This window comes from Rhinoderma darwinii, chromosome 3 (assembly GCF_050947455.1).
Source record: "Rhinoderma darwinii isolate aRhiDar2 chromosome 3, aRhiDar2.hap1, whole genome shotgun sequence".
Lineage (NCBI taxonomy): Eukaryota > Metazoa > Chordata > Amphibia > Anura > Rhinodermatidae > Rhinoderma > Rhinoderma darwinii.
Genome location: NC_134689.1, coordinates 348,073,382 through 348,097,379, shown reverse-complemented (window position 1 = coordinate 348,097,379; position 23,998 = coordinate 348,073,382). Strand labels below are relative to the sequence as shown.

Sequence of the window (23,998 nt, the reverse complement as noted above, 5' to 3'; positions counted from 1 at the left end):
CTTGGAAAATGTCTGGGGAGCCAGTGGGAGCTGTAATGGTAGCTATATTAGTTGTCAACCAACTTTTCCAGAAACACACAACACCAAGAAAGAGAATTTTGGCAACTCAAGTACCAAAAATTTTTAAATCTGTTTAATTAATCAAAAAAATGCTAATTAATATTTTAGAATGGTAAATATCATAAAAGCCTTATCAAAATGTAAAATTGCTGCACAGATAAACTAAATCCAGACTCACAAACAAATTGAGGAACTTTGTATCAAGATATAAAAAATATATTTGTTTTGATGAACATGTTAAAATAAAATATATAAAAAGGTCCACAGACACACTAACAGAGAGATGGACATCACATAAACTCCTGCTGGAGAGTGGTACATAGCATGTATTTAGGGGGGCCAGATAGTAGATTATCTCGTATACAGACAGACTACAGTATTAACAAAGCCAAAAGTGCAAAATAGTGTAGAGTATATATACAATATTAGTCTACATGCAGAAATAAGTAATAGAATGTCACCATACTGACCCATGAGCTGCTGGAGGAATGTGATGGACGTCCACCCCGACGTGCGTTTCGGTGCACTTGCCTTCGTCTGGGGGTGTCAAAATGTAAAATTGCTGCACAGAGAAACTAAATCTAGACTCACAAATAAATAGAGGAACTTTGTAATTTGTGTAAGACAATGAATGACAGGTTTTTGAAAAAAATATTTTGTGTTTTCAGAAAGCTTCTGGTTATCATCTAGATCTCTTCTTGGTAGGCGTTCTTTTGGCTATTTGCTCCTTCATGGGTCTACCTTGGTATGTGGCAGCAACGGTCATCTCCATTGCCCATATTGATAGCTTGAAAATGGAGACAGAGACCAGTGCCCCTGGAGAACAACCACAGTTTTTGGGAGTAAGGTAGGTGGAAATCGATATCCTGACATAAACCACTCGCTTACAGCATCTATCTCAATAATGGGTACATGCCATTCAGGTGCCTCAGTCATGCAAGCATAGAAGCAGGTTCTAGATATGTGCCGGCTCTAAGACTAGTTATAACCTCAAGACAATCCTGTGTTCTCAGTCCCCAGAGCTTATGCCTCAAATGATGTCCCTGAATTGTTCCTAACACTAGTGATCAGAGGAGATTGTCCCCACACTAGGGCCACATAGTACCTGCGTAGTAGTACCACCCTGCAGCTATTCCACATGTTGGACTTTTTTTTTTTAGAACTAATGGGAAGTCTATGATTTATGACAGCAAGCCTCAAGTCGGTCAGCACAGGATAGATATCCCTATCAGAAGTTACCCACAATACACTCTTAAGTGATCTGTCACTTGGACTGTTTGGGGACACGTGCTTATGATTAAATGAGAAATCACTGTATTTGGCCAGTTGAATGCGGAATAGCTAGGTCCTGTATATATCCTTTTCACTGGAATGGGAGAACCCGCTATTATATACATTTTACAGTGTTTTGTTTTTTTTTAAAAAAACATCAACAAAAAAACATTGGAATAAATGGTCGTTCCGGTATGATGGGACATTGATATAGCTCAGTGTCGGATTCAATTTCGTCACAGAATAATTTTTTTCTTTTAGCCACACAGTTCAGTCTTCCATCCACCCTCAAAGAAAAGCAACCAGGCTCAGTCAAGATTATATACGCTCAATAAAATACTGAACGTTTTACTTCCACCGCTCATATATACGAATTGGAGCCTTACCATTTGATCATTTGTGACACATGCCGTAAAGGTCTCCAAATCTTATTAGTGAACCACAATGTGTAGGACTGACCACGTCTTATTCTTTATTGTTACAGGGAACAAAGAGTGACTGGAATTATCGTTTTTGTTCTCACTGGGATCTCAGTCTTCCTGGCTCCAGTTCTCAAGGTAGATGTTATGCTGTCTACTCATAGTGCGTCAACTGCTTAAACATTCACTGAAGCAAAATGTTTTATATCATTAATACAATTGAAAGGGCAGATCTGGAGTGAAGCTAGATTCCACCCTAAGTCCAAATGTACAGCTTCCTAATTCTCCATAAGCCGGAAAGCCGGGACTCCATTTTTCTTTAAAAAAAAAAAATATTTTATATTTAATTCATTTTTATTAAGGTAATACGTGAAACAAACGAAAAAATCCTTTTAATCTACGAGAGAATAAAAATGAACAATACCAGAATCCGAGATTATTTCTATGTAGGATGGTGGGATAATGTTCTATAAATTGCAGTATGTTAGCTGCACATTTGCCAGAACAATAGGATAAAGGGAATGTGCTTAATGCTAAAAATATACAAAAAAGTCAAATGGGGAGGTAAGAAAAAGCACCAAATGATCCCATCTCTATCTTAAAAGCACCTCGGTCATGAGAAAAAGGCGGTTTAAACAAGGTTCCCATAAAGGGTTAAACTAGTAAGTGTTCCTCCTAAATGTCGTCTTCAGCTGGACACTATGCACACTATACATTACTCCAAACTCCCTACTTTATATTGGGAGTCTTAGCATTTATAAGATACCGATAAAGGTTTAATTTAGGGGGGTGCACCTCCCAAATTTTTTTTTCCATTGTGATGCCATGTGCACTATTCAGTCACTAGTTTAACCATTTCTGGGCATCTTTTAAAGCTTGATTAACATTTCTCAGTCTAATAATATGGATTTTATAATGCCATTTAAATATCCCCAAAAAAACATACTTTACCGTAAAAAAATCAATAAGACCCCAACATACAAACCATGGCTGTACTGTAGTTATACAAATTTACTTATCGTCTTTACTAACTGAAGCTTTTTGTGACCTGTTTTTTTAGTACATTCCAATGCCTGTCCTCTATGGTATTTTTCTGTACATGGGAGTTGCTTCACTCAATGGAATTCAGGTAAGAAACAGCACCTTTAGCTTTCAATAACAAAATGTGGTGTAAAACAAGTTAATTTAAATATGGAGGTATATTCTCTGTTGCATTGACGCTATGAGTTCCATTAGGAGATATGTTTTTCATATTTTTTACATGAAAATATTTGTATGTTGGACATACATAGCTCAATAAAATGGCTGATTTAACCATCAAATGAGAATTAGCCAATGTGTAGGAATAGAAAATCGATGGAGATCACCTAGAGTCCAAAGATAGGAGTGCAATAATAGGACCAGTTGAGACATCAAGGCCGAAGGATCAGTCATTGGTAAATATGGTACATATCTAGATGTAATCTATGTAATTGCTGTATTACTGCTATTACATATAGAGCTATCAATTATAAATAAACAGTAATAGCGTATGAGTCCAAGGGAGTCCAGGTAGCTTGGAACTTCTCCACGGCCTTACCGATAGAGACAGTCAGGTATGCCATAGAGCAGGGGTTTTAAGCACGCAGCCCGCGGGCCGCAAGCGGCCCCTGGTGCTGTTGTCTGCGGCCCGCAGGACACAGAGACGCTAGTACAGACTTTGTTCTGGGACTGTGGAATTCCCTGACCTCTGTACCACATATGGACAGCGATGTCTGGGTCTTCCCCAGAACCGGAGTCCCGTGCAGAGCGCTAGTACAGGCTCTGCTCCGGGACTCTGTGGAATTCCCTGACATCGCTGTCCATATATTGATAGTGTGTTAAGGGTCTTCCCCAGAGCAGAGTCCCGGGCAGAGCGCTAGTATCGGCTCTGCTCCCGGACTCTGTGGAATTCCCGGACATCGCTGTCCATATATGGACAGTGTGTCAGGGTCTTCCCCAGAGCGGAGTCCCGGGCAGAGCGCTAGTATCGGCTCTGCTCCGGGACTCTGTGGAATTCCCTGACATCGGTGTCCATGTATGGCGCCAGTATAGGCTCTGCTCTGGGAAAGCCTCTGACATCGCTGTCCATACATCGACAGTGATGTTAAGAGCTTGCCCAGAGCAGAAGTCCCAGTGATGACTGGAGCACAGCTGGAGTCCCAGGAAGAGCCTACTAGCGCTCTGCCCAGGACTCCAGCTCTGGGGTTTCCCCTGACATCCATGTCCATATATGGACAGTGATGTAAGAGCTGGAATCCCTGGCAGAGTGCTAGAAGCAGCTCTGCTCCGGGACTCAAGCTCTGGGCAAGCCCCTGACATCAATGTCCGTATATGGACACTGATGTTAATGGCTTCCCCAGATTTCCGGCACAGAGCCTATACTAGTGCCCTGCTGTGGGACTCCGGCTCTGGGGTTGCCCCTGATATCACATTCCGGTCCAGGAGGATCCCCTGACATCACTGTGTATGGACAGTGACGTCAGGGGCTCCAACAGTAGAGGAATCCCCAGCCAAAGCGTCTGCAACACTCTGGCTGGGGATTCCACTCCTAGGGGGAGCCCCAATGGAGCTATCTACTTGGGGTGTGTGTGTGCCATTATCTGCGGAGGGCACTGTGGCAGCATCTGTGGAGGGCACTGTGGCAGCATCTATGGAGGGCACTGTGGCAGAATCTGCATAGGGCACTGTGGCAGCATCTGCGGAGGGCACTGTGGCAGCATCTACGGAGGGCACTGTGACAGCATCTACGGAGGACACTGTGGCAGCATCTATGGAGGGCACTGTGGCAGCATCTACAGGGGGCACTGTGGCAGCATCTACAGAGGGCACTGTGGCAGTCTGTACAGAGGACTGTGGCATTATCTACAAGTGGGTGTGTGGCAGTATCTACAGAGGACACTGTGGAATTATCTAGGGGTGTGTTGCATTATCTACAGAGGGCACTGTGGCATTATTTACAGAGGGCACTGTGGCATTATCTGCAGAAGGCACTGTGGCATTATTTGCAGAAGCCACTGTGGCAGCATCTACAGAGGACTCTGTGGCAGCATCTACAGAGGACTCTGTGGCAGTATCTACAGAGGGCACTCTGGCAGCATCCCGAGAGTGCACTGGGGCACTATCTAAAAAGTGGCTGCCCAATCTTGACATGTGTGTCTGCCAAACACTGCTAACAGAGCCGCCGGACTGCATTTAGCGACACTTAAACTGGAAAACTGGATTGTTGAAATAAGCACGTGGAGGAATATCTCAAATTTTAAACCAAGCGGTATTATTATAGTAATATAATGTTATAGTAGATCAAATAACTAATTGATTAACAATAATTTTGTATTGTATCAAATTTGAAAGTAATGCGGCCCGTCAACTTCCCATTTTTTCTATATGTGGCCCACTTACCCGGCCGAGTTTGAGACCCCTGCCATAGAGTGAACAGCCTTTATCTGAGTGTAAGAATACTAAGTTATTGGCCGCCCTAGACCAAATCACACTCCAAAGGACCAGTAATAGCTCACTGCCTAGTGACTTTTTCTATTTAAGCAGTGGCGTAACTACCGCCGTAGCAGCAGTAGTGGCTGCTACGGGGCCCGCGGCATGAGGGGGCCCGTGTCGCCCGCCGGCACGGGCCCCCACCATGGCCGGAGGCTCCGCTAGCAGCCGCTATGGCTGCTACAGCGGGACGCCACTGAACACTACGGCAGAGCAGGGAGGTATCTCCCCGCTCTGCCATTAACTGGTTCCCGACCGCTGGCTGTATTTTTACGGCTAGCGGTCAGGGTCCTTAAAACCCGAGCCATAGACTTTCTACGGCTCGGGTTTTAACTTGCTGCCCGCGCGATCGGGCAGCTGAATGTCGGGTCTCCGGCTGTCAGTGACTGCCGGGGACCCTGAGGAGAGGATAGAAGCAGCCTTCGCTGCTTCTGTCTTCTCTGATCACTTGTACACAGCGCTTAATGCGCGCTGTGTACAGGAATAGAGACAGCAGCAGCGGCGCTGTCTCTATTCCTCCCGGTGATCATGTGACGGGTCACATGATCGCCGGGGGCTGTTAGTGGCAGGCTGCTGCTGAGTCTTACTAGACCCAGCACAGCCCTATTAGTGACAATCGTCACTATGAGAGGGCTGATTTCCCCTGTAACTGGGGCTGCTGTGCAGCTCCAGTTACAGTGGAAAAACATGGTGTAAAAGAAAGAAAAAAATATATAAAGTTCCCCAAAGGTCTTCTTTGACCTTTGGGGGACAGACCATAGTAATAAAAAAATAATAAAGTAAAGTGCAAAAAAAAATTAAATAATAAATACACATAAAATACCCACCCCCAAAAAAAAAAACTTTCCCCTCGCCAATCATTGTTGTAACGCTAGCGCTGACCCAATTACCCTAATATAGACATGTAATATATAAAAGATTTACGGTGGACAATGACGATCGCAAATAAAAGGTCTATTTTAGGGTAAAACTATGTTATTACACAAAAAAAAATAGCTGAAATGTAAAAAAGCTTATTTTTTTACTATTATTTTCAAACTTTATGAATAAAAATTCTAAAATAGCAAAAAAGGTGTGTATAAAAACAATAAAAAATGAAACCTGCATTGTCTACGGAAAAAAACGTCGCAAAAATCACGTCGTTAGCCCAACAAATAAAAAAGTTATAGCCATTTAACTAACACGTGCTAAAAATGGCTAAACGATGTCTGGTCCTGAAGGCGCAAAATAGAGCAAAAGACATGTATCCTCCCCCTCTCCACAGGACACGTATCCCCTCTCCACAGGACATGTAGCCCCTCTCCACAGGATATCCACAGGACATGTATCCCCTCTCCACAGTGTAGTGTCCTGACAATACCATAGAGGAGTATTGTTTACATTGTAATGCATTGAACATAATGTTATATGTTGCGTTATGCTGCCACCTAGTGATGCAGAATTGTCATTACAATCTATTTTTCCAGCCTGTAAAGGGTGTGGCTGGAGAGGAGGGTCTGAGGCAGTTCCCAGGAGGCTTTGCAGCAGAAAGTTGTAGAGGAGTCGGTTCCAGGAGAGGAACGAGGGAAGACAGCCTGTGAGGAGAGCTGAGATAATACTGGGCCTCACAGCATATTTAGTTCAGAAAGCTTCTGGCCTGAACTAGAAATTAATACAGGGAAACAAACCTGCTTAAAGAGAAGGAAAGCAAGAGAGAAGAAAGTTCATTTTGCTGCTTGCAGATAGGAAACTGCCTCCGCCTGCCTCATCCCGCCTGCCCTAGCTGGATAATAACTTCTATGTGGAGCCAAGCTGCAGCCTGCAATCTTCCAGTAAAGAAACTGTGAGTTATTATTATACCAAGTTACATCACCGTCTCCTGCGTGTTACTCTGCACTGCACCCACTAACATCAAGGGCACCCCATATCCCATCCACCAGGAGACAGCACCACAGGGTGTGCCCCAGGGGGAATCAACAACTACCACCCATACATATGCAGATCCCCCTCCTTCACTGTGCCAGCTCCGCAGGAGTGTGAGAGGACTACAGCCACCGTGAGTACTACAACTCCCAACATTGGTCTCCGCACTTTCCCTCATCCCCATCGGGCTGTTGCACATAAATTGGCGTCACGAACAGGATTAATACACCTCTGTGCCTGCTAAAGAGACTTTATTGTTGCAAGAAATTATCACCAGCACATGTGGGGTTAAGCAGCCATCTTGGAAAGACTGTGTGTTACTTATGGAACTTGTGATAGAAATTGCTGTACTGACAGTGAATGTGATTAGAGACTTTTACATTGAATTGATCATTGTTTAGCAGAACAAAAGTGCCATTAGAGACTGTTTGCATTGAATTGTTTGCTGCATCACAATTGCTCTTAGTTCCACCCCCGCTCACTTGAAGGCGGGAAAGCAGAGAATCTGCCCAGCAACAGCAAGGAACCTCATGTTACCGACCACTACAGTGGAACCAAAGTTCCTACCTACTGTTGCAGTGGGGAAGGAGAAACAAGCCGGAACCACTGGAAGTAGATGGGCGCCGCCATCTTGAAAAGTATAGAATCTGAGTCACAGCGGCCGCCTATATTCCAAAAAGACAGAGAAAGAGGTTCCAGCTCCAAAACAGTGAGTACCGCTGAAAGTTTTTACAATTCAGCCCAAGTAAAGATGAACTTGTCGCATCAGTGAGCACAAATAAGAGACTTACTACACATTCTGCTACTGAGCATCTCGTTGCTAGGGGCAACGATAGGAATTTATATTAGAAATGTCTGACGACAGCGATAACGGCTCCCCCAGCCGAGGTGGATCACCCACAACCAGGCATATGATGCCGCTGACCATGCCGTATTATTTTGGAGCACCCTGGCTCCCCCGCTACAAAGGTGAATCACATACCCTGAGAGAATTTAAAGGGAAAATGCTTGCTATGTTCCGGTTATATCCAGTGTCAACAGAACAGAAGGTGGAAATTCTCATTGGCCAGCTAGGGGGCGCTGCATTGAGAGAGGTAAAGTCATGGCCTCATGCAGAACGAAGGACAGTAGAACAGATTCTTGAAAGACTACTGGTCACCTTTGAAACCAGGACGGTATCAGAATTGAAAATGCGCTTCTTTAGCAAGAAACAACAGCCCGGTGAGTCCCTTAGAGACTATGCTTTATCCCTACAGGAGGCACTGAGGGCCGTTATAGAAGTGGACCCACGTGAAGCACAGAATGCAGATAACACACTGCGGGAGCAGTTTATTGAAGGAGCTGAAACAAAGTCTCTGAAAAGTCAACTAAAGATGCTGTCTGCTCAACATCCTGAAAGTACGTTCCTGGATTTTAAAGAATTGTCCATCAGAATCCTGGGGGTAGAACTCAACCAAGAATCAACCAAATTTGCTGTGTGTCCTGCTGACAGTTATGGAGATGCTAAGCTCATGTGTCCTGTGTCTCCAGGAAATTTTACTCTCCTTGCTGCCCAGGGTGCACAAGTACAGATTCCAGATGCAGTGGCTGATTTAAAGGACCAAGTCGCAATCCTGACTAAGAGCTTGGAGAAGGTGTGTCATAAGCTTGAACAGTTAGAGATGCGTCCTCAGCCAGAGTGTGAGTCCCCACAGCATAGGAGTCGTCCTACTGACAGTGCGAGCAAGGGATACTACAGGAGATCTGGAAGATTGCCTACAGACAGGTTTGATACTCATAGAAGGCCCATCTGCAGACACTGCCACAAAAGTGGTCATGTGGAGAGAGAGTGCTGGCGGTCAAAAGAACATCCCTCGGGTGGAAGAACACTAGGTCCAGAAGATCCAAATTGGCTGACCAGGTATGTCGGGCCCCATCCATTAGTCACCATCCACATTAATGGGGTACCCCTTACAGCTCTGCTGGACACTGGTTCGCAAGTCACCACCATAGAGAAAGCCATGTTTGAGAAATACTGGAGCAGCGACCTATTGATGCAGCCACCAGAAGTTTGGCTGAATGTTATTGCAAGCAATGGTCAGACAGTACCCCTGCAAGGTTACTGGGAACCCACCGTTCAAGTGGGAGAGACTAACCTAACACAGCAAGGTGTGATCGTAGTAAAGGTCGATGATGAAGACATGCCTCCAGTGGTGCTCGGAATGAACATCCTAAGGAATTGTTATGGGGAAATGCTAGATGCCCTACACCGATCCCTGCCAACAGCTTCACACTCTGCGCAGAAAGTAATCCAACAGACTATTCGTGTGCTGTGCGCTCAGCAGAAGTTTGCCAACGTCAGAGGAGAGATCTGCCGTGCCCGCATTAGAGATGTCCGTCCAGTGATCCTGAAACCCGGTACCGAAACCCTGCTGTGGTGCCATGCTCGCCCAGGGATACGAGGCCAAGACTACCAAGCCTTAGTAGAACCCCTCCATCTTGAAGAACATCCTATGGTGCTTGCTGCAAGAAGTCTAGTGACCGTTTCCCGCGGAAAGGTACCCATCCGCCTCTTGAATCTGAGTGACATCCCTGTGGTATTAAAGAAATACTACTCTGTTGCCCAGTTATTACAGGTCACATTCCAAGACATTGTGGAAGATTCAACAGTTGCTGCCCAACAGTCCACTCAAATACAGAGTACACAAGAAGAGAATTCATCTACACCATGGTGGTCAGAAATTTTTGTTGGGGATATTGCCACGCCTGCTGAACAAATTGAAGGAGTATTGGAAGTCTCAAGAGAATACCATCAGGCCTTCAGTAAACATCCCCTGGACTTCGCGAAGACCAGCATAATGAAGCACAATATCCCAACTGGCTCTCATCCTCCAATTAAAGAGAGATACCGGCCCATACCACCCACTATGTACCAACCTGTCAAGAAGATGATAAAAGAAATGAAGGATGCCAAGGTGATTCGGGACAGTCACAGCCCTTGGGCTGCACCTATTGTCTTAGTCAAAAAGAAAGATGGCAAGATGCGATTCTGCGTAGACTACCGGAAAATTAACAATATAACCCACAAAGATGCCTATCCTCTACCACGCATAGAAGAGTCCTTGACTGCTTTGGGAAAAGCTGCTTATTTCTCCACCCTGGATTTGACAAGTGGGTACTGGCAGGTACCTATGGCCCCAGAAGACATTGAGAAGACAGCATTTACCACTCCCATGGGCCTATTTGAATTCAATTGCATGCCCTTTGGACTCTGTAACGCACCTGGAACTTTTCAGAGGTTGATGGAGCGCTGTCTGGGCCACAAGAACTTTGAGACTGTTCTGCTGTATTTGGATGACGTGATCATCTACTCTAAGTCCTATGAAGACCACCTACAACATCTGGCTGAGGTCTTCCAGGTTCTCATTAAGCATGGTCTCAAGGTGAAACCCTCCAAGTGCCATCTGCTGAAGCCACAAGTCAACTACTTGGGACACGTTGTTAGCTCTGAGGGTGTGATGCCTGACCCAGAAAAGATTGCTGTTGTGAAGGATTGGCCTACTCCCACCACAGTAAAAGAGGTGAGAAGTTTCCTGGGATTCGCAGGTTATTACAGGCGCTTTATACCCTATTTCGCCCAGATTGCAGAGCCTCTACAAGAGCTTCTTAGAGGACACTCAAAGGAACATCTGAAAAGACCAATTCCTATTGAATGGACTGAGGATCAAGAGATTGCCTTCCAGCTGCTGAAACAGAAGCTGATTGAGCCACCCATCCTTGGTTATCCAGACTACAGTCAACCTTTCTGCCTCTACACGGATGCCAGCAAGAAAGGTCTTGGAGCCATCCTGACCCAAATGCAAGAGGGAAGAGAACGGGTAATAGCCTTTGGCAGCCGAGGGCTTAAAGGGACTGAACGAAATGACCAAAATTACAGCTCGTTCAAATTGGAGTTCCTCGCGTTAGTGTGGGCTGTAACCGAGAAGTACAAAGACTACCTCGCGGCAACACCATTCGTAGTCTACACAGACAACAACCCCCTTGCACATCTGAACACAGCCAGGCTGGGAGCCCTAGAGCAAAGGTGGGCATCTCGTCTTGCAAACTACGACTTCGTGGTCAGGTACAGAACCGGCAAATCCAATGAGAATGCGGACGCATTATCCCGCCTGCCAACCGATGAAGTACCTGCTCAGAATGAAGAAGACTGGGAAGAAGTAGAAATGCCGTCCTTCTACACCCGCTTCACCCAGCAGAACACAATCACCATCATAGAGAAAGGACTTTGCTCCCAGCAACAGAGTTCAGATTCACTCCAAGAGAAGGCGCAATGGATTAAACTTCAAGCAGAGAGTCGGGTGATGGGAGAGCTGCAAGATTTTCTCGTCAGTAGAAGAGTACCTGAGAGACTTCGTCGTGGCAATGTAGACCCTGAATTAATCCGTCTCTGGAGACAGAGGAGACGACTCTTCATAAAAAAAGGTCTGATGCTACGCAGCACTCTGGATCCCATCACTGGTGACCGTCTACATCAAGTAGTAGTACCCCGTCGAGATGCAAGAACAGTACTAGAAGCCTACCATGACAGATCGGGACACTTCGGTGTACAAAAAACAGAAGCCACAATCCGCAGACGCTTCTATTGGATAGGAATGCGTGAAGATATTGAGAATTGGTGCAGAGAGTGTCAAGCTTGTGCTCTAAGCAGAGGTGAAAAACATGATCAGAAGGCTCCATTACATCCCATCGTAAGTCACCGACCTTTGGAGATCGTGGCCATAGATCATGTCAAATTTGAGGCTAGCAGATCTGGATACACATATGCAATGACCATCATCGATCACTACACCAAGTTTGCGGTTGCAGTACCTGTCCGAGACTTGACAGCCAAAACCACTGCCGCTGTTTTCTGGAGATACTTCATGCTACCCTATGGATGTCCTGAGAAGATCCTGACTGACAGAGGGTCAGAATTTGAATCTCAGCTATTCCAAGAACTGTTCTCTCTCTACAGTTGTCAGAAGCTCCGTACAACAGCTTACCACCCACAAGGCAATGGCCTCTGTGAAAAGATGAACCAGACGCTTATAGAGATGCTGAGGACTGTGCCATCTCAGAGGAGGACTAATTGGCCAACCCTGCTACCAGAGTTAGTTTACATGTACAACAACACTGTACACTGTTCCACTGGGTACACTCCCTACTACCTCATGTTTGGTCGTCAGGGCAAATTACCAGCTGACTTAGACCTGGATGTGTCAGTGCCTGATGCCATCAACCCCTTGCCACGAACCGATTGGGTGAGTGACCACCAAAGACGTCTGGCTGATGCCAACAAAATTGTTGAAAGTCGAATGGAGGAAGCCCGCAAGAAGCAACAAATGGACTTTGACTTGCATGCTAGAGCCGAGCCTTTTCAGATTGGTGATCATGTTTGGCTCAAGAATAATCACAGAACGAGCAAACTGGACACCAAGTGGGAAACAGAACCGTACACCATCAAAGCCATCCCATATCCTGACACAGCCGTGTACGAAATAGTGAAAGAAGGCCGAGCACCTCAAGTAGTCCATCGTAACAGACTTAAATTGTGTCAAAAAGAGTTTGTTCCTGCAGAGGCTGAAATCGTTGAGAAACCTCCTGTTGTTGAGAAACTTTTACCGTCACCAGAGACAGAGATGCCTGATTTTTCTCCTTTGAATTGGTTCTGTGGGCCTTTAATTTCCTTCATTGTCCCTGACAAAAGTGTTCCGGATCAAGTTGAGACTCCGATAACATCACAGCCAGGGTCTTCAGCCAGCCCAGAGCAACAGATGAACCCAGAACCAGTTTTCTTCGAGGAAGAACCTATTAGAAGACCAGAGAGGAGCACCAGGGGTAAATTACCCGCCAGGTATCTCGACTAACTGTTTCATCATAGAATTGAACATTTTCTCTACCTCATACTTTTTACTTGAACATTGAAGGACTTTGCTATATTTACCCAAGTTATTCTGTGCCGAACTTTTGGACACTGTCCCGGTTGAGTTAAGAACTCTTGCACCCCACAAGTTTATATGAGGAATCCACATCCCTGTTCCCCAACAGTTGATACAGGAACTTTACATTGAACAAGAGTCGTCGCCCATATTCCTTATTCTAGTGCCTTAAAGGACTGATGAGACTCTTCGTGAAAGTAATATATTGCACTGTTTTAATATATGCTTGATATGTGCCTGACTTTTCCATTCCTAGGGTTGCAGTTCCTCCATCGTTGCAGACGCCGAGGACGGCTTTTGTTAAAGCAGGGGTGTATGTAGTGTCCTGACAATACCATAGAGGAGTATTGTTTACATTGTAATGCATTGAACATAATGTTATATGTTGCGTTATGCTGCCACCTAGTGATGCAGAATTGTCATTACAATCTATTTTTCCAGCCTGTAAAGGGTGTGGCTGGAGAGGAGGGTCTGAGGCAGTTCCCAGGAGGCTTTGCAGCAGAAAGTTGTAGAGGAGTCGGTTCCAGGAGAGGAACGAGGGAAGACAGCCTGTGAGGAGAGCTGAGATAATACTGGGCCTCACAGCATATTTAGTTCAGAAAGCTTCTGGCCTGAACTAGAAATTAATACAGGGAAACAAACCTGCTTAAAGAGAAGGAAAGCAAGAGAGAAGAAAGTTCATTTTGCTGCTTGCAGATAGGAAACTGCCTCCGCCTGCCTCATCCCGCCTGCCCTAGCTGGATAATAACTTCTATGTGGAGCCAAGCTGCAGCCTGCAATCTTCCAGTAAAGAAACTGTGAGTTATTATTATACCAAGTTACATCACCGTCTCCTGCGTGTTAATCTGCACTGCACCCACTAACATCAAGGGCACCCCATATCCCATCCACCAGGAGACAGCACCACAGGGTGTGCCCCAGGGGGAATCAACAACTACCACCCATACATATGCAGATCCCCCTCCTTCACTGTGCCAGCTCCGCAGGAGTGTGAGAGGTCTACAGCCACCGTGAGTACTACAACTCCCAACATTGGTCTCCGCACTTTCCCTCATCCCCATCGGGCTGTTGCACCAGGATCTCCACAGGACATGTATCCCCTCTCCACAGGATCTCCACAGGACATGTATCCCCTCTCCACAGGATCTCCACAGGATAGGGGATACATGTGTGATCGCTGGCATTGATAGGGAGAACGGGGGACTGAAAGTCCCCTGAAGTTCTCCATCACAAACCTCGGACTTCCGGGGTCTGTGTCGGCAGCTCCGTAGAAATGAATGGAGCGCCGGTCGTGCTTGTGCGCATGCGTGACCAGCGCTCCTTTCATTTTTATAGAGCTGCGCAGACGCCGGAAGTCAGAGGTTAGTCATGGAGAAGTTCAGGGGACTTTCAGTCCCCCGTTCTCCCTATCGCTGCCAGCGATCACTCATGTATCCCCTATCCTGTGGAGATCCTGTGGAGAGGGGATACATGTATTTTGTAGGACACACTGTAGGTCGCATTTTTTTGGGAGGGGGGACGCTGTATGGCGTTCCCTACAGGGGGGAGCTGTATGGCGTTCCCTACAGGGGGGAGCTGTATGGCGTTCTCTACAGGGGGGGCTGTATGGCGTTCTCTACAGGGGGGGGCTGTATGGCGTTCCCTACAGGGGGGGCTGTATGGCGTTCTCTACAGGGGGGGCTGTATGGCGTTCTCTGCAGGGGGGGCTGTATGGCGTTCTCTGCAGGGGGGCTGTATGGCGTTCTCTACAGGGGGGCTGTATGGCGTTCCCTACAGGGGGGCTGTATGGCGTTCTCTACAGGGGGATGTATGGCGCTATCTACAGAGGGGGGCTGTATGGCGTTATCTACAGGGGGGCTGTAAAAAAGGCACTATCTACAAGGGGGGGGTTGTGTGACACCCAGGGGAGGGGGGGGCTCCAGTCAAAAGTTTGTTATGGGGCCCAGTCTTTCCTAGTTACGCCCCTGTATTTAAGCATTTATGAGCGCTTATGGTGTGGGACATTAGACATACTGTTAAGGAGGCTGTAAACGTAGGAAAAAAATGCCCTTTGATGAGACACCCTGTAATCAGATGTATTGAAATAGTCAGGCAGGGAAAAACGTAGAGGTCCTAAAAATCAAGTAGTAGTAATGTTTAATTTGGCAGAATCCATAAATCTCTGTCGTAGAAATAGAATACTTGTCACGTTCTGTCTGACTCCCATAATGTAGAGTCAGAGCGGTGGCTGCCTTGTCAGTGAATTATTTTGAAAGGAATTGTGCAGTTCATCACGTGACAGGGGATTTGTCAAGAGGGGCTCATTTAGCGGCCAGTGACATCTACATGGAGAGGAAAGGTTTAGGAGAGCTAGCAGTGGGGCGTGATTGGACCAGATTGTGTCCATTGTCCGCTGACGTAAGGGAACGCAAGGTGGGGATTTTACCAAAGTAGTCGATACTCAAATGAGTCTGGTGGTCCATAGGTCATAAAAAGCATGCGGACCAGGTATCGAAAAGTGTAGGAAAGGCGAGAAAGAAAATGTAGGGTTGGGGCCACGGACAGGGAGTGTCGGTCCCAAACATCAGAAAAGGGCATGTTACAATTACTGCCAAGCAAGAGGTTGGAACCCCTCATAAATGTTATGCTACACCCCTTCAGACTGAAGGGATGTAGCATAACATTTATGCTTCAGAACTTTGACATCAGAACTCACTTGCTGCTGAAGTTATTCAGGGTGTATCTTGGGGCTCTCTTCCAAATTTTGCTCTTGAGCCTCATAGTCACTTGTTTTGCCCCTGATTGACACTTTCAACATGGAGGAAAATCTCTGTACTATGAACAAGGACCTATGAAAAAAGACGGATTGTGCTCACTACTAATGCCAGCAGTGCCTAGGGCTTTTAGGAGAGCAAGCAGAGGTCCCATCTAACTGTCAGCATTGCTAAAGCATTTGTCCTTTTACTGCTGCTTGCCGACATATGATGAGTATACTCCTCATGAGCGGCAGGCACTAGCTGCATCTTAACAAGCACATGTAGTCGTCATGCTGATTGCGCGGGCACTGCTCCTGTGCCCGCACGATCAGGCAAATCATTGATCTCTGCCGTTTAACCCTTTGTAAGCATACTGTACAAAGGGAGAGTCTGTGGGGGAAACCCTGTGACGTGATTTGGGCCAGTAGCTGGCCATATTCCCTGTTGTTAGGGCATACTTATGTGATTAAGAAAAAATATATAAAAAAAGTAAGGACAGAAAAAATGAATAAAAAACCAAACACATTTTTTTAATAATAATAATAATAAAAAAAAAAATATTAAATGTAATTCATAAGATACAAAATAATATATACATATTTGGTATCCTCAGAACCGCAGCTACATGTACATTAAAGCTATAGAATTATTTATGATGATTGGGGTCTAGCGTGAAAGAGAGAAATAATAAACTGTTTGGAAATTGTTTATTTTTCTGCTTTATCCCCAAAATATTTTTTTAATAAATTAAATGATAATGCATATGTACTCTATTTATGTGCCATATTTTGGTACAACTTATCCCTCAGTGACCTCCTGTTTACTGAACTTAGTCATGACAAGATGTCTGGTCATGTCCTTCTCCTTAGACAGCATGTTACTTGTACTACGCTACATATGATGATATATCTGTGACGATCCATTTGTACCAATGTCTTCTTGAGGAACATCATTCATGAGTTTGTCATAGCAAGATCTGAATAGTAATAAACCATCAATGTCATTGCTTAGCCACGGTAAAGTCTTGGGTTATACCCTGTATAACAAGCCCTGTATTGCTGACCCATAATGTGTTTTGACGAAATGTTAGCCATAAAAGGTCCAGTAGGTTCCTCAGCTGTTCTCCCCAATACCATCATTTCAACCCTGGTGCATGATGATGATTTCTATAGAAATAATTATAGAAAATATTGCATTGTGATGAAAAACTAATTTCTTGCTAGTTCTGGGACCGCTGTAAGCTCTTCATGATGCCCGCAAAGCACCAGCCTGACTATGCATATCTCCGACATGTCCCTCTCCGGCGAGTTCATCTCTTCACTGTTGTCCAGATTGTCTGTCTCGCTGTGCTGTGGGTTCTCAAGTCTACAGTTGCTGCCATCATTTTCCCTGTCATGGTGAGGAACAAGTGTGGAGTCTATAGATGTCTTTGTACGGTATAACATCTCTATAAAATGTTAAAAGAAATGGATATAGTTTCAATGAATATCATGTATATTGCTTGTGATTTGAATTTAATGCGGTACTATAGTTTAAAGGGGTTGTACAGGTCAGATTATAAAAACATGGCTGCTTTATCCCAAAACAGTGCCACACCTGTGCATGGGTTGGGTCTGGTATTGCAGCTGTAACACCACATGCAACCTGTTCTCTTAAGAAAGCGGCCATGTTTTTCTAATCCTATTAAATCTGTTATAGATTGCTTGAGATGGTTAATTGATCCATGACGCTGATTGTACTGTTTTGCCTTTTTCTGGAGCAACACTCTAAGATAAGTGTGGACTTACTGCCACACTTAATCTTACTATGTTACTTTTATATTTTTATAGTTTTATATTTTTTACATAGGGCGTACTCTTTTTTGGAGGCGCAGGGGGTGATAGTGAGAGTCATGTTTTTTTATTTTTCTAGTGCTTTTAATTTGATAAGGCCGGATCTAATGAAAAATAAATTGGAAGGAATGCAAATTAACCCTAGAGTGTCTAATTGGATATTTGATTATTTAAGAGGACGCCCCCAGTGTGTGCGGAGTGGGCAATGTACATGGAGGATAGAAATAAGTGATAATGGAGCACCACAGGGGACTGTGTTATCGCCGTTTTTATTTGCGCTATATACGGCAGATTTTAGGTACAATACTGGAAGTTGTCATCTGCAGAAATTCTCTGATGATTCCGTGATTATGGGGGCAGTAAAGGGGGGCTGTGATAAAGAATATAGGGATGTGATATCTGAATTTGTTAAATGGAGTGTGGATAATGGGTTGGAATTAAATATTGGGAAAACAAGAGAAATGATTATTGATTTATGCCGAAAAAAAGAGATAGTGGCGCCGGTGTCTATTCTAAATCAGGAAGTGGAGAGAGTGACATCGTACAAATATTTGGGTATATATTTGGACCAGAATTTGGATTGGATCGAGAATACAGAAAAGGTGTACAAAAAAGCATTGAGCCGGTTGTATCTTTTACGTAACTTGCGCTCGTTTAATGTCTGTGATAAAATTATGTTAATGTTTTATAACTCTGTGGTCGCTAGCGTTCTATTTTATGGTGCTGTCTGTTGGGGAAGTAACATTAGAGAAGCTGAAAAGAATAAATCGAGTAAGGTGATCAAAAAGGGAAAAGCGATCATGGTTAGTGAGGTGCCTTTATTTGAGGAGGTATTAAATAAAAGGTTATTAAGGAAGATTAGTGCATTTAAAGTTGGAGGAGTTGCATCCGTTGCATAGCATTTTAATCGATAAACAAAGCTGTTTTAGTGATCGATTACTACAATTTAGATGTAGGAAAGAACGATTTAAAAGATCTTTTATGCCAAAAGCTATTGCACTTTATAATGTTTTTGTAGTGTGTGATGATGCTTTTTAATACATATTTTATTATATGTTGTCGATGTATGTTGTATTGTTTTTGTATAATATGTACTGTAAACCAATTTCCCTTTGGGGATAAATAAAGTATCTATCTATCTATCTATCTATCTATCTATCTATCTATCTATTTCATTTCTATATACAGTGAAGGAAATAAGTATTTGATCCCTTGCTGATTTTGTAAGTTTGCCCACTGTCAAAGACATGAACAGTCTAGAATTTTTAGGCTAGGTTAATTTTACCAGTGAGAGATAGATTATATAAAAAAAAAAAAAATCACATAGTCAAAATTATATATATTTATTTGCATTGTGCACAGAGAAATAAGTATTTGATCCCCTACCAACCATTAAGAGTTCAGCCTCCTCCAGACCAGTTACACGCTCCAAATCAACTTGGTGCCTGCATTAAAGACAGCTGTCTTACATGGTCACCTGTATAAAAGACTCCTGTCCACAGACTCAATTAATCAGTCTGACTCTAACCTCTACAACATGGGCAAGACCAAAGAGCTTTCTAAGGATGTCAGGGACAAGATCATAGACCTGCACAAGGCAGGAATGGGCTACAAAACCATAAGTAAGACGCTGGGTGAGAAGGAGACAACTGTTGGTGCAATAGTAAGAAAATGGAAGACATACAAAATGACTGTCAATCGACATCGATCTGGGGCTCCATGCAAAATCTCACCTCGTGGGGTATCCTTGATCCTGAGAAAGGTGAGAGCTCAGCCGAAAACTACATGGGGGAACTTGTTAATGATCTCAAGGCAGCTGGGACCACAGTCACCAAGAAAACCATTGGTAACACATTACGCCGTAATGGATTAAAATCCTGCAGTGCCCGCAAGGTCCCCCTGCTCAAGAAGGCACATGTACAGGCCCGTCTGAAGTTTGCAAATGAACATCTGGATGATTCTGAGAGTGATTGGGAGAAGGTGCTGTGGTCAGATGAGACTAAAATTGAGCTCTTTGGCATTAACTCAACTCGCCGTTTTTGGAGGAAGAGAAATGCTGCCTATGACCCAAAGAACACCGTCCCCACTGTCAAGCATGGAGGTGGAAACATTATGTTTTGGGGGTGTTTCTCTGCTAAGGGCACAGGACTACTTCACCGCATCAATGGGAGAATGGATGGAGCCATATACCGTCAAATCCTGAGTGACAACCTCCTTCCCTCCACCAGGACATTAAAAATGGCTCGTGGCTGGGTCTTCCAGCACGACAATGACCCGAAACATACAGCCAAGGCAACAAAGTAGTGGCTCAAAAAGAAGCACATTAAGGTCATGGAGTGGCCTAGCCAGTCTCCAGACCTTAATCCCATCGAAAACTTATGGAGGGAGCTGAAGATCCAAGTTGCCAAGCGACAGCCTCGAAATCTTAATGATTTACAGATGATCTGCAAAGAGGAGTGGTCCAAACTTCCATCTAACATGTGTGCAAACCTCATCATCAACTACAAAAAACGTCCGACTGCTGTGCTTGCCAACAAGGGTTTTGCCACCAAGTATTAAGTCTTGTTTGCCAAAGGGATCAAATACTTATTTCTCTGTGCACAATGCAAATAAATATATATAATTTTGACAATGTGATTTTCTGTTTTTCTTTTTATATATAATCTATCTCTCACTGGTAAAATTAACCTAGCCTAAAAATTCTAGACTGTTCATGACCTTGACAGTGGGCAAACTTACAAAATCAGCAAGGGATCAAATACTTATTTCCTTCACTGTATCTATCATCTATTCATCTCTCTCTCATATCTACCTATCTATCTGTCTGTCTGTCTGTCTGTCTGTCTATCTATCTCATATCTATCTATCTATCTATCTCATTTCTATATATCTATCATCTATTCATCTCTCTCTCCTATCTATCTATCTATCTATCTATCTATCTATCTATCTATCTATCTATCTATCATCTATCTATCATCTATCTCTCTCTCTCTCTATCTATCTATCTATCTATCTCTCTCTCTCTCTCTATCTATCTATCTATCTATCTACTTGCCGTCTTAATAAATAAATCTCGCTGAAGTAATATAGCACATGTGCTTATACCTGCTAAAGATATGTCAATGGAGGGAAACTGGTGGCCTGGGGGCATATGTAGCCCTCGCGCTCATCACCCTGCAGTCTCCGGCTCTACTATCTTACACGTTCTGCTTCCCTGACGCATGCGCAGACATAGGAGATCCTGCTGCCTGTATCTGCGCATTGGCTAAACGCGTACAGCCATCATTCGGCGCCAGTGCAAAAGCGCAGGCAGCAAGGGAGGCGGTCACCTGGGTAAATCTTGTGACTGCCTCCATCTTGACAGCTATGGACGGCACCACCGCCGTCATCCACTGTTTATGCAGCCGATCCAGGGAGATTAGGGAGCCTTGAAATTCCACACAGGAGGAAGCAAAGAGAGAAGTTACAGTTGCCCCTGTCAGAACCCAGCAGTTTATGCTATTTTAGAAATTTGACTAGAAAGTGGCCATCCCCTTTAATAAATCTGGCCCGCAGTGTTGAGCTTAGTATAGGATAGTAGCAGACGTCATGTATAATGCCTAGTTTGGGTTGTTTTTCTGGTTCCTTTCCAGATCCTTGGCTTAATGATGGTGAGAAAGATGCTGGACTGGGTATTCAGCCAACATGACCTTGCTTGGTTGGATGACATATTACCAGAAAAGGAAAAGAAAAAGCAGGAAGACAAGACCAAGAAGAAGAAAGGCAAAGATGAAGAGGATAGTGATGAGGTAAGTCTGGATCAATGTGAAGATGTGGACGGTGATCATAGATCGCGATGGCAGCCATGTTCACTCTGGAGGTCGCTGCAGCATTAGATATTGGTAGGTACAACCAGACGATTCGGGTGGGATCTGATGATAATCCACGGCCAAGCACAGATTCTAGATTACTGATCCGTCAACACTGGCAAAATCTCCCGACACATATATAATGTCTGAGACAATCTCTAGCTTGGTTTGCAACCATTGCATTCTTTTCTCCAATTATTCAGTCTTGCCAAATTTATGCTCAAGGATTCTCAGATTATAATCCAATTTGTCTAAAACAGAGGAATATACATGCTCAATATGTTCTAATGTGGTTAATAGTGTCATTTAGGGTATATAAACACAATAGAGTACATTTACATTGTAAACTTGTATGATGATTATTCATCACTTTACTTGTTTGTAACTACCCCAATTGTAAAGCGCTGAGGAATATATCAGACACATTCATATATTTCTATACAGCCTGTTTAGTGATTGAATTCATGTTTCCCTTGCAGTAAATTTCCACCAGATGGCGCTTTTGTCACCCATATAAATAAAGAGCCTTACCACATGAGTTATTGCCAATTGCTGCTGGAATCCCTAAAATCACAATTCAAGGATCAAATCCTAATTCATTTTACACAAGTTTAAATCTAAACCTCCTTTATGTCTTATTCACACGGACATGTCCGTTTTGCGAGCGCAAAAAACGCTGCGTTTTATGCGCGCAAAAGGTCCGTGTGGCATCAGCACATGGTGTGTGGCTGCGTGATTTTCGCGCAGCTGGCATCATTATGACACTCTGGTTTTATGTTGACAAACAGAAAAGCACGTGGTGCTTAACCCCTTACCGCACCAGGACGCACCGGTACGTCCTGTATTGCAGTGCTTTAAGGCACCGGGACGTACCGGTGCGTCCTGGCTAAAAACTGTCACCCTGTCAAAGGACAAGGTGACAGAACTGTGCCGTCAACTGTTTATGACAGTTGATCGGCACAGTAAGACGGCAGGGGACCATTCACAGCGGTCTCCTGCCGGCGATCGCTGTGATTGGTCAGTCAAAGCAGACTGACCAATCACAGCTCCATGACGGGGTGTATGTGATGGCGCTGGTTCAGAAGCTGAGCCAGCGCTATCACCGCCGGCAATCAGCTGTCCGACACCCCTCTGCAATGGCCAGGACCGGAGCTAGGCTCCGATCCAGCCGATTAACTCCTTCGATGCATCGATCAACGCGATCGATGCATCGAAGTGTCTTGTAGCCTGTCCGCAACCACGATGGTTGCCACGGGCGCGGGTGTCAGCTGTTTGTCACAGCTGACATCGTGCTCTAACGGCCAGGACCGGAGCTAGGCTCCGATCCGGCCGATTAACCCCTTAGATCGCGCCCTATGGTTGCTAATGACAACCATCGGCACCCGCGGGTGTTCCGATGGTTGTTATGGCAACCGTAGCCTAACAATCGCTTCCTAGTACGGAAGCCTATTAGGCTAACAGCTCTAATACACTGCACTATGTAGGTAGTGCAGTGTATTAGAATAGCGATCAGGGCTTCATGCCTTCAAGTTCCCTAGTGGGACACAAAAAAAGTTAAAACAAGTTAATAAAAATGTTGTAAAAAAGTAAAAATAAATAAGTTTCATGTTAAAAAACACTATAACAGCCTTTTTTCCTATAATAAGTCTTATAGTTTTCCTATAATAAGTACACATATGTGGTATCCCCGCGTCCGTAACGACCCAAACGATAAAAATATCATGCTATTTTACCCGAATCGCTGTTTGTTAGTCACTACCCCTCGCAAAACAGAATAAAAAAAGGGATCTAAAAGTTGCATGTACCCAAAAATTATACCATTAAAAACTGCAGGCCGCCCTGCAAAAAACAAGCCCTCCCACAGCTTTTTTGATGGAAAAATTAAAAAGTTATGGCTCTCAGAATATGGTGACACAAAAAATTAATTATTTGAAACAAAAGTGATTTTATCGTGCAGACGCTGCAAAGCATAAGAGAAACTATATACATCTGGTATCACCGTAATCGTACCGACCCGCAGAATAAAGTAAAATTGTCATTCATAGCGCATGGCGAACGCCGTAAAAAAAAAATTATAAAAACCATCAGAATTGCAGGTTTTTGGTCACCTTGCTTGCCAACAAAATGAAATACAAAGTGATCAAAAAATCGCATGTACCCCAAAATGGTACCAATGAAAACTACAGATTGTCCTGCAACAAATAAGCCCTCACACAGCTCCGGTGTAGAAAAAATAAAGAAGTTCTGGCTTTCACAATTGTTGGGGCGCTTTTTCTCCTTTATTCCTTGTGAAAATGAAAAAAATTCAACATTTTAGTGGAAAGAATGTAGATTTTCATTTTCACTCCATAATCCCAATAATTCAGCAAAAAAACTGTGGAGTCAAAATGTTCACTATACCGCTAGATAAATTCCATGAGGGGTATAGTTTCCCAAATGGGGTCACTTTTGCCGGGTTTG

At 44.2% G+C, this 23,998-nt stretch overlaps 1 protein-coding gene across 2 annotated transcripts in view; it reads left to right on the top strand.

The window, feature by feature from the left end:
- The window catches only part of SLC4A5 (solute carrier family 4 member 5), a 135,742-nt gene that overhangs the window by 95,666 nt on the left and 16,078 nt on the right, over positions 1 to 23,998 (top strand). Inside the window, exons 19-23 of one of the 2 annotated variants that reach the window (XM_075858486.1) lie at positions 729 to 907; positions 1,817 to 1,889; positions 2,812 to 2,880; positions 17,079 to 17,252; positions 21,323 to 21,478. In XM_075858486.1, coding sequence (XP_075714601.1) covers positions 729 to 907; positions 1,817 to 1,889; positions 2,812 to 2,880; positions 17,079 to 17,252; positions 21,323 to 21,478 — 651 coding nt within the window. Of the gene's footprint in view, positions 1 to 728; positions 908 to 1,816; positions 1,890 to 2,811; positions 2,881 to 6,625; positions 13,918 to 17,078; positions 17,253 to 21,322; positions 21,479 to 23,998 lie in introns of those variants that run through there. The other variant, XR_012882503.1, reaches the window with a different exon arrangement.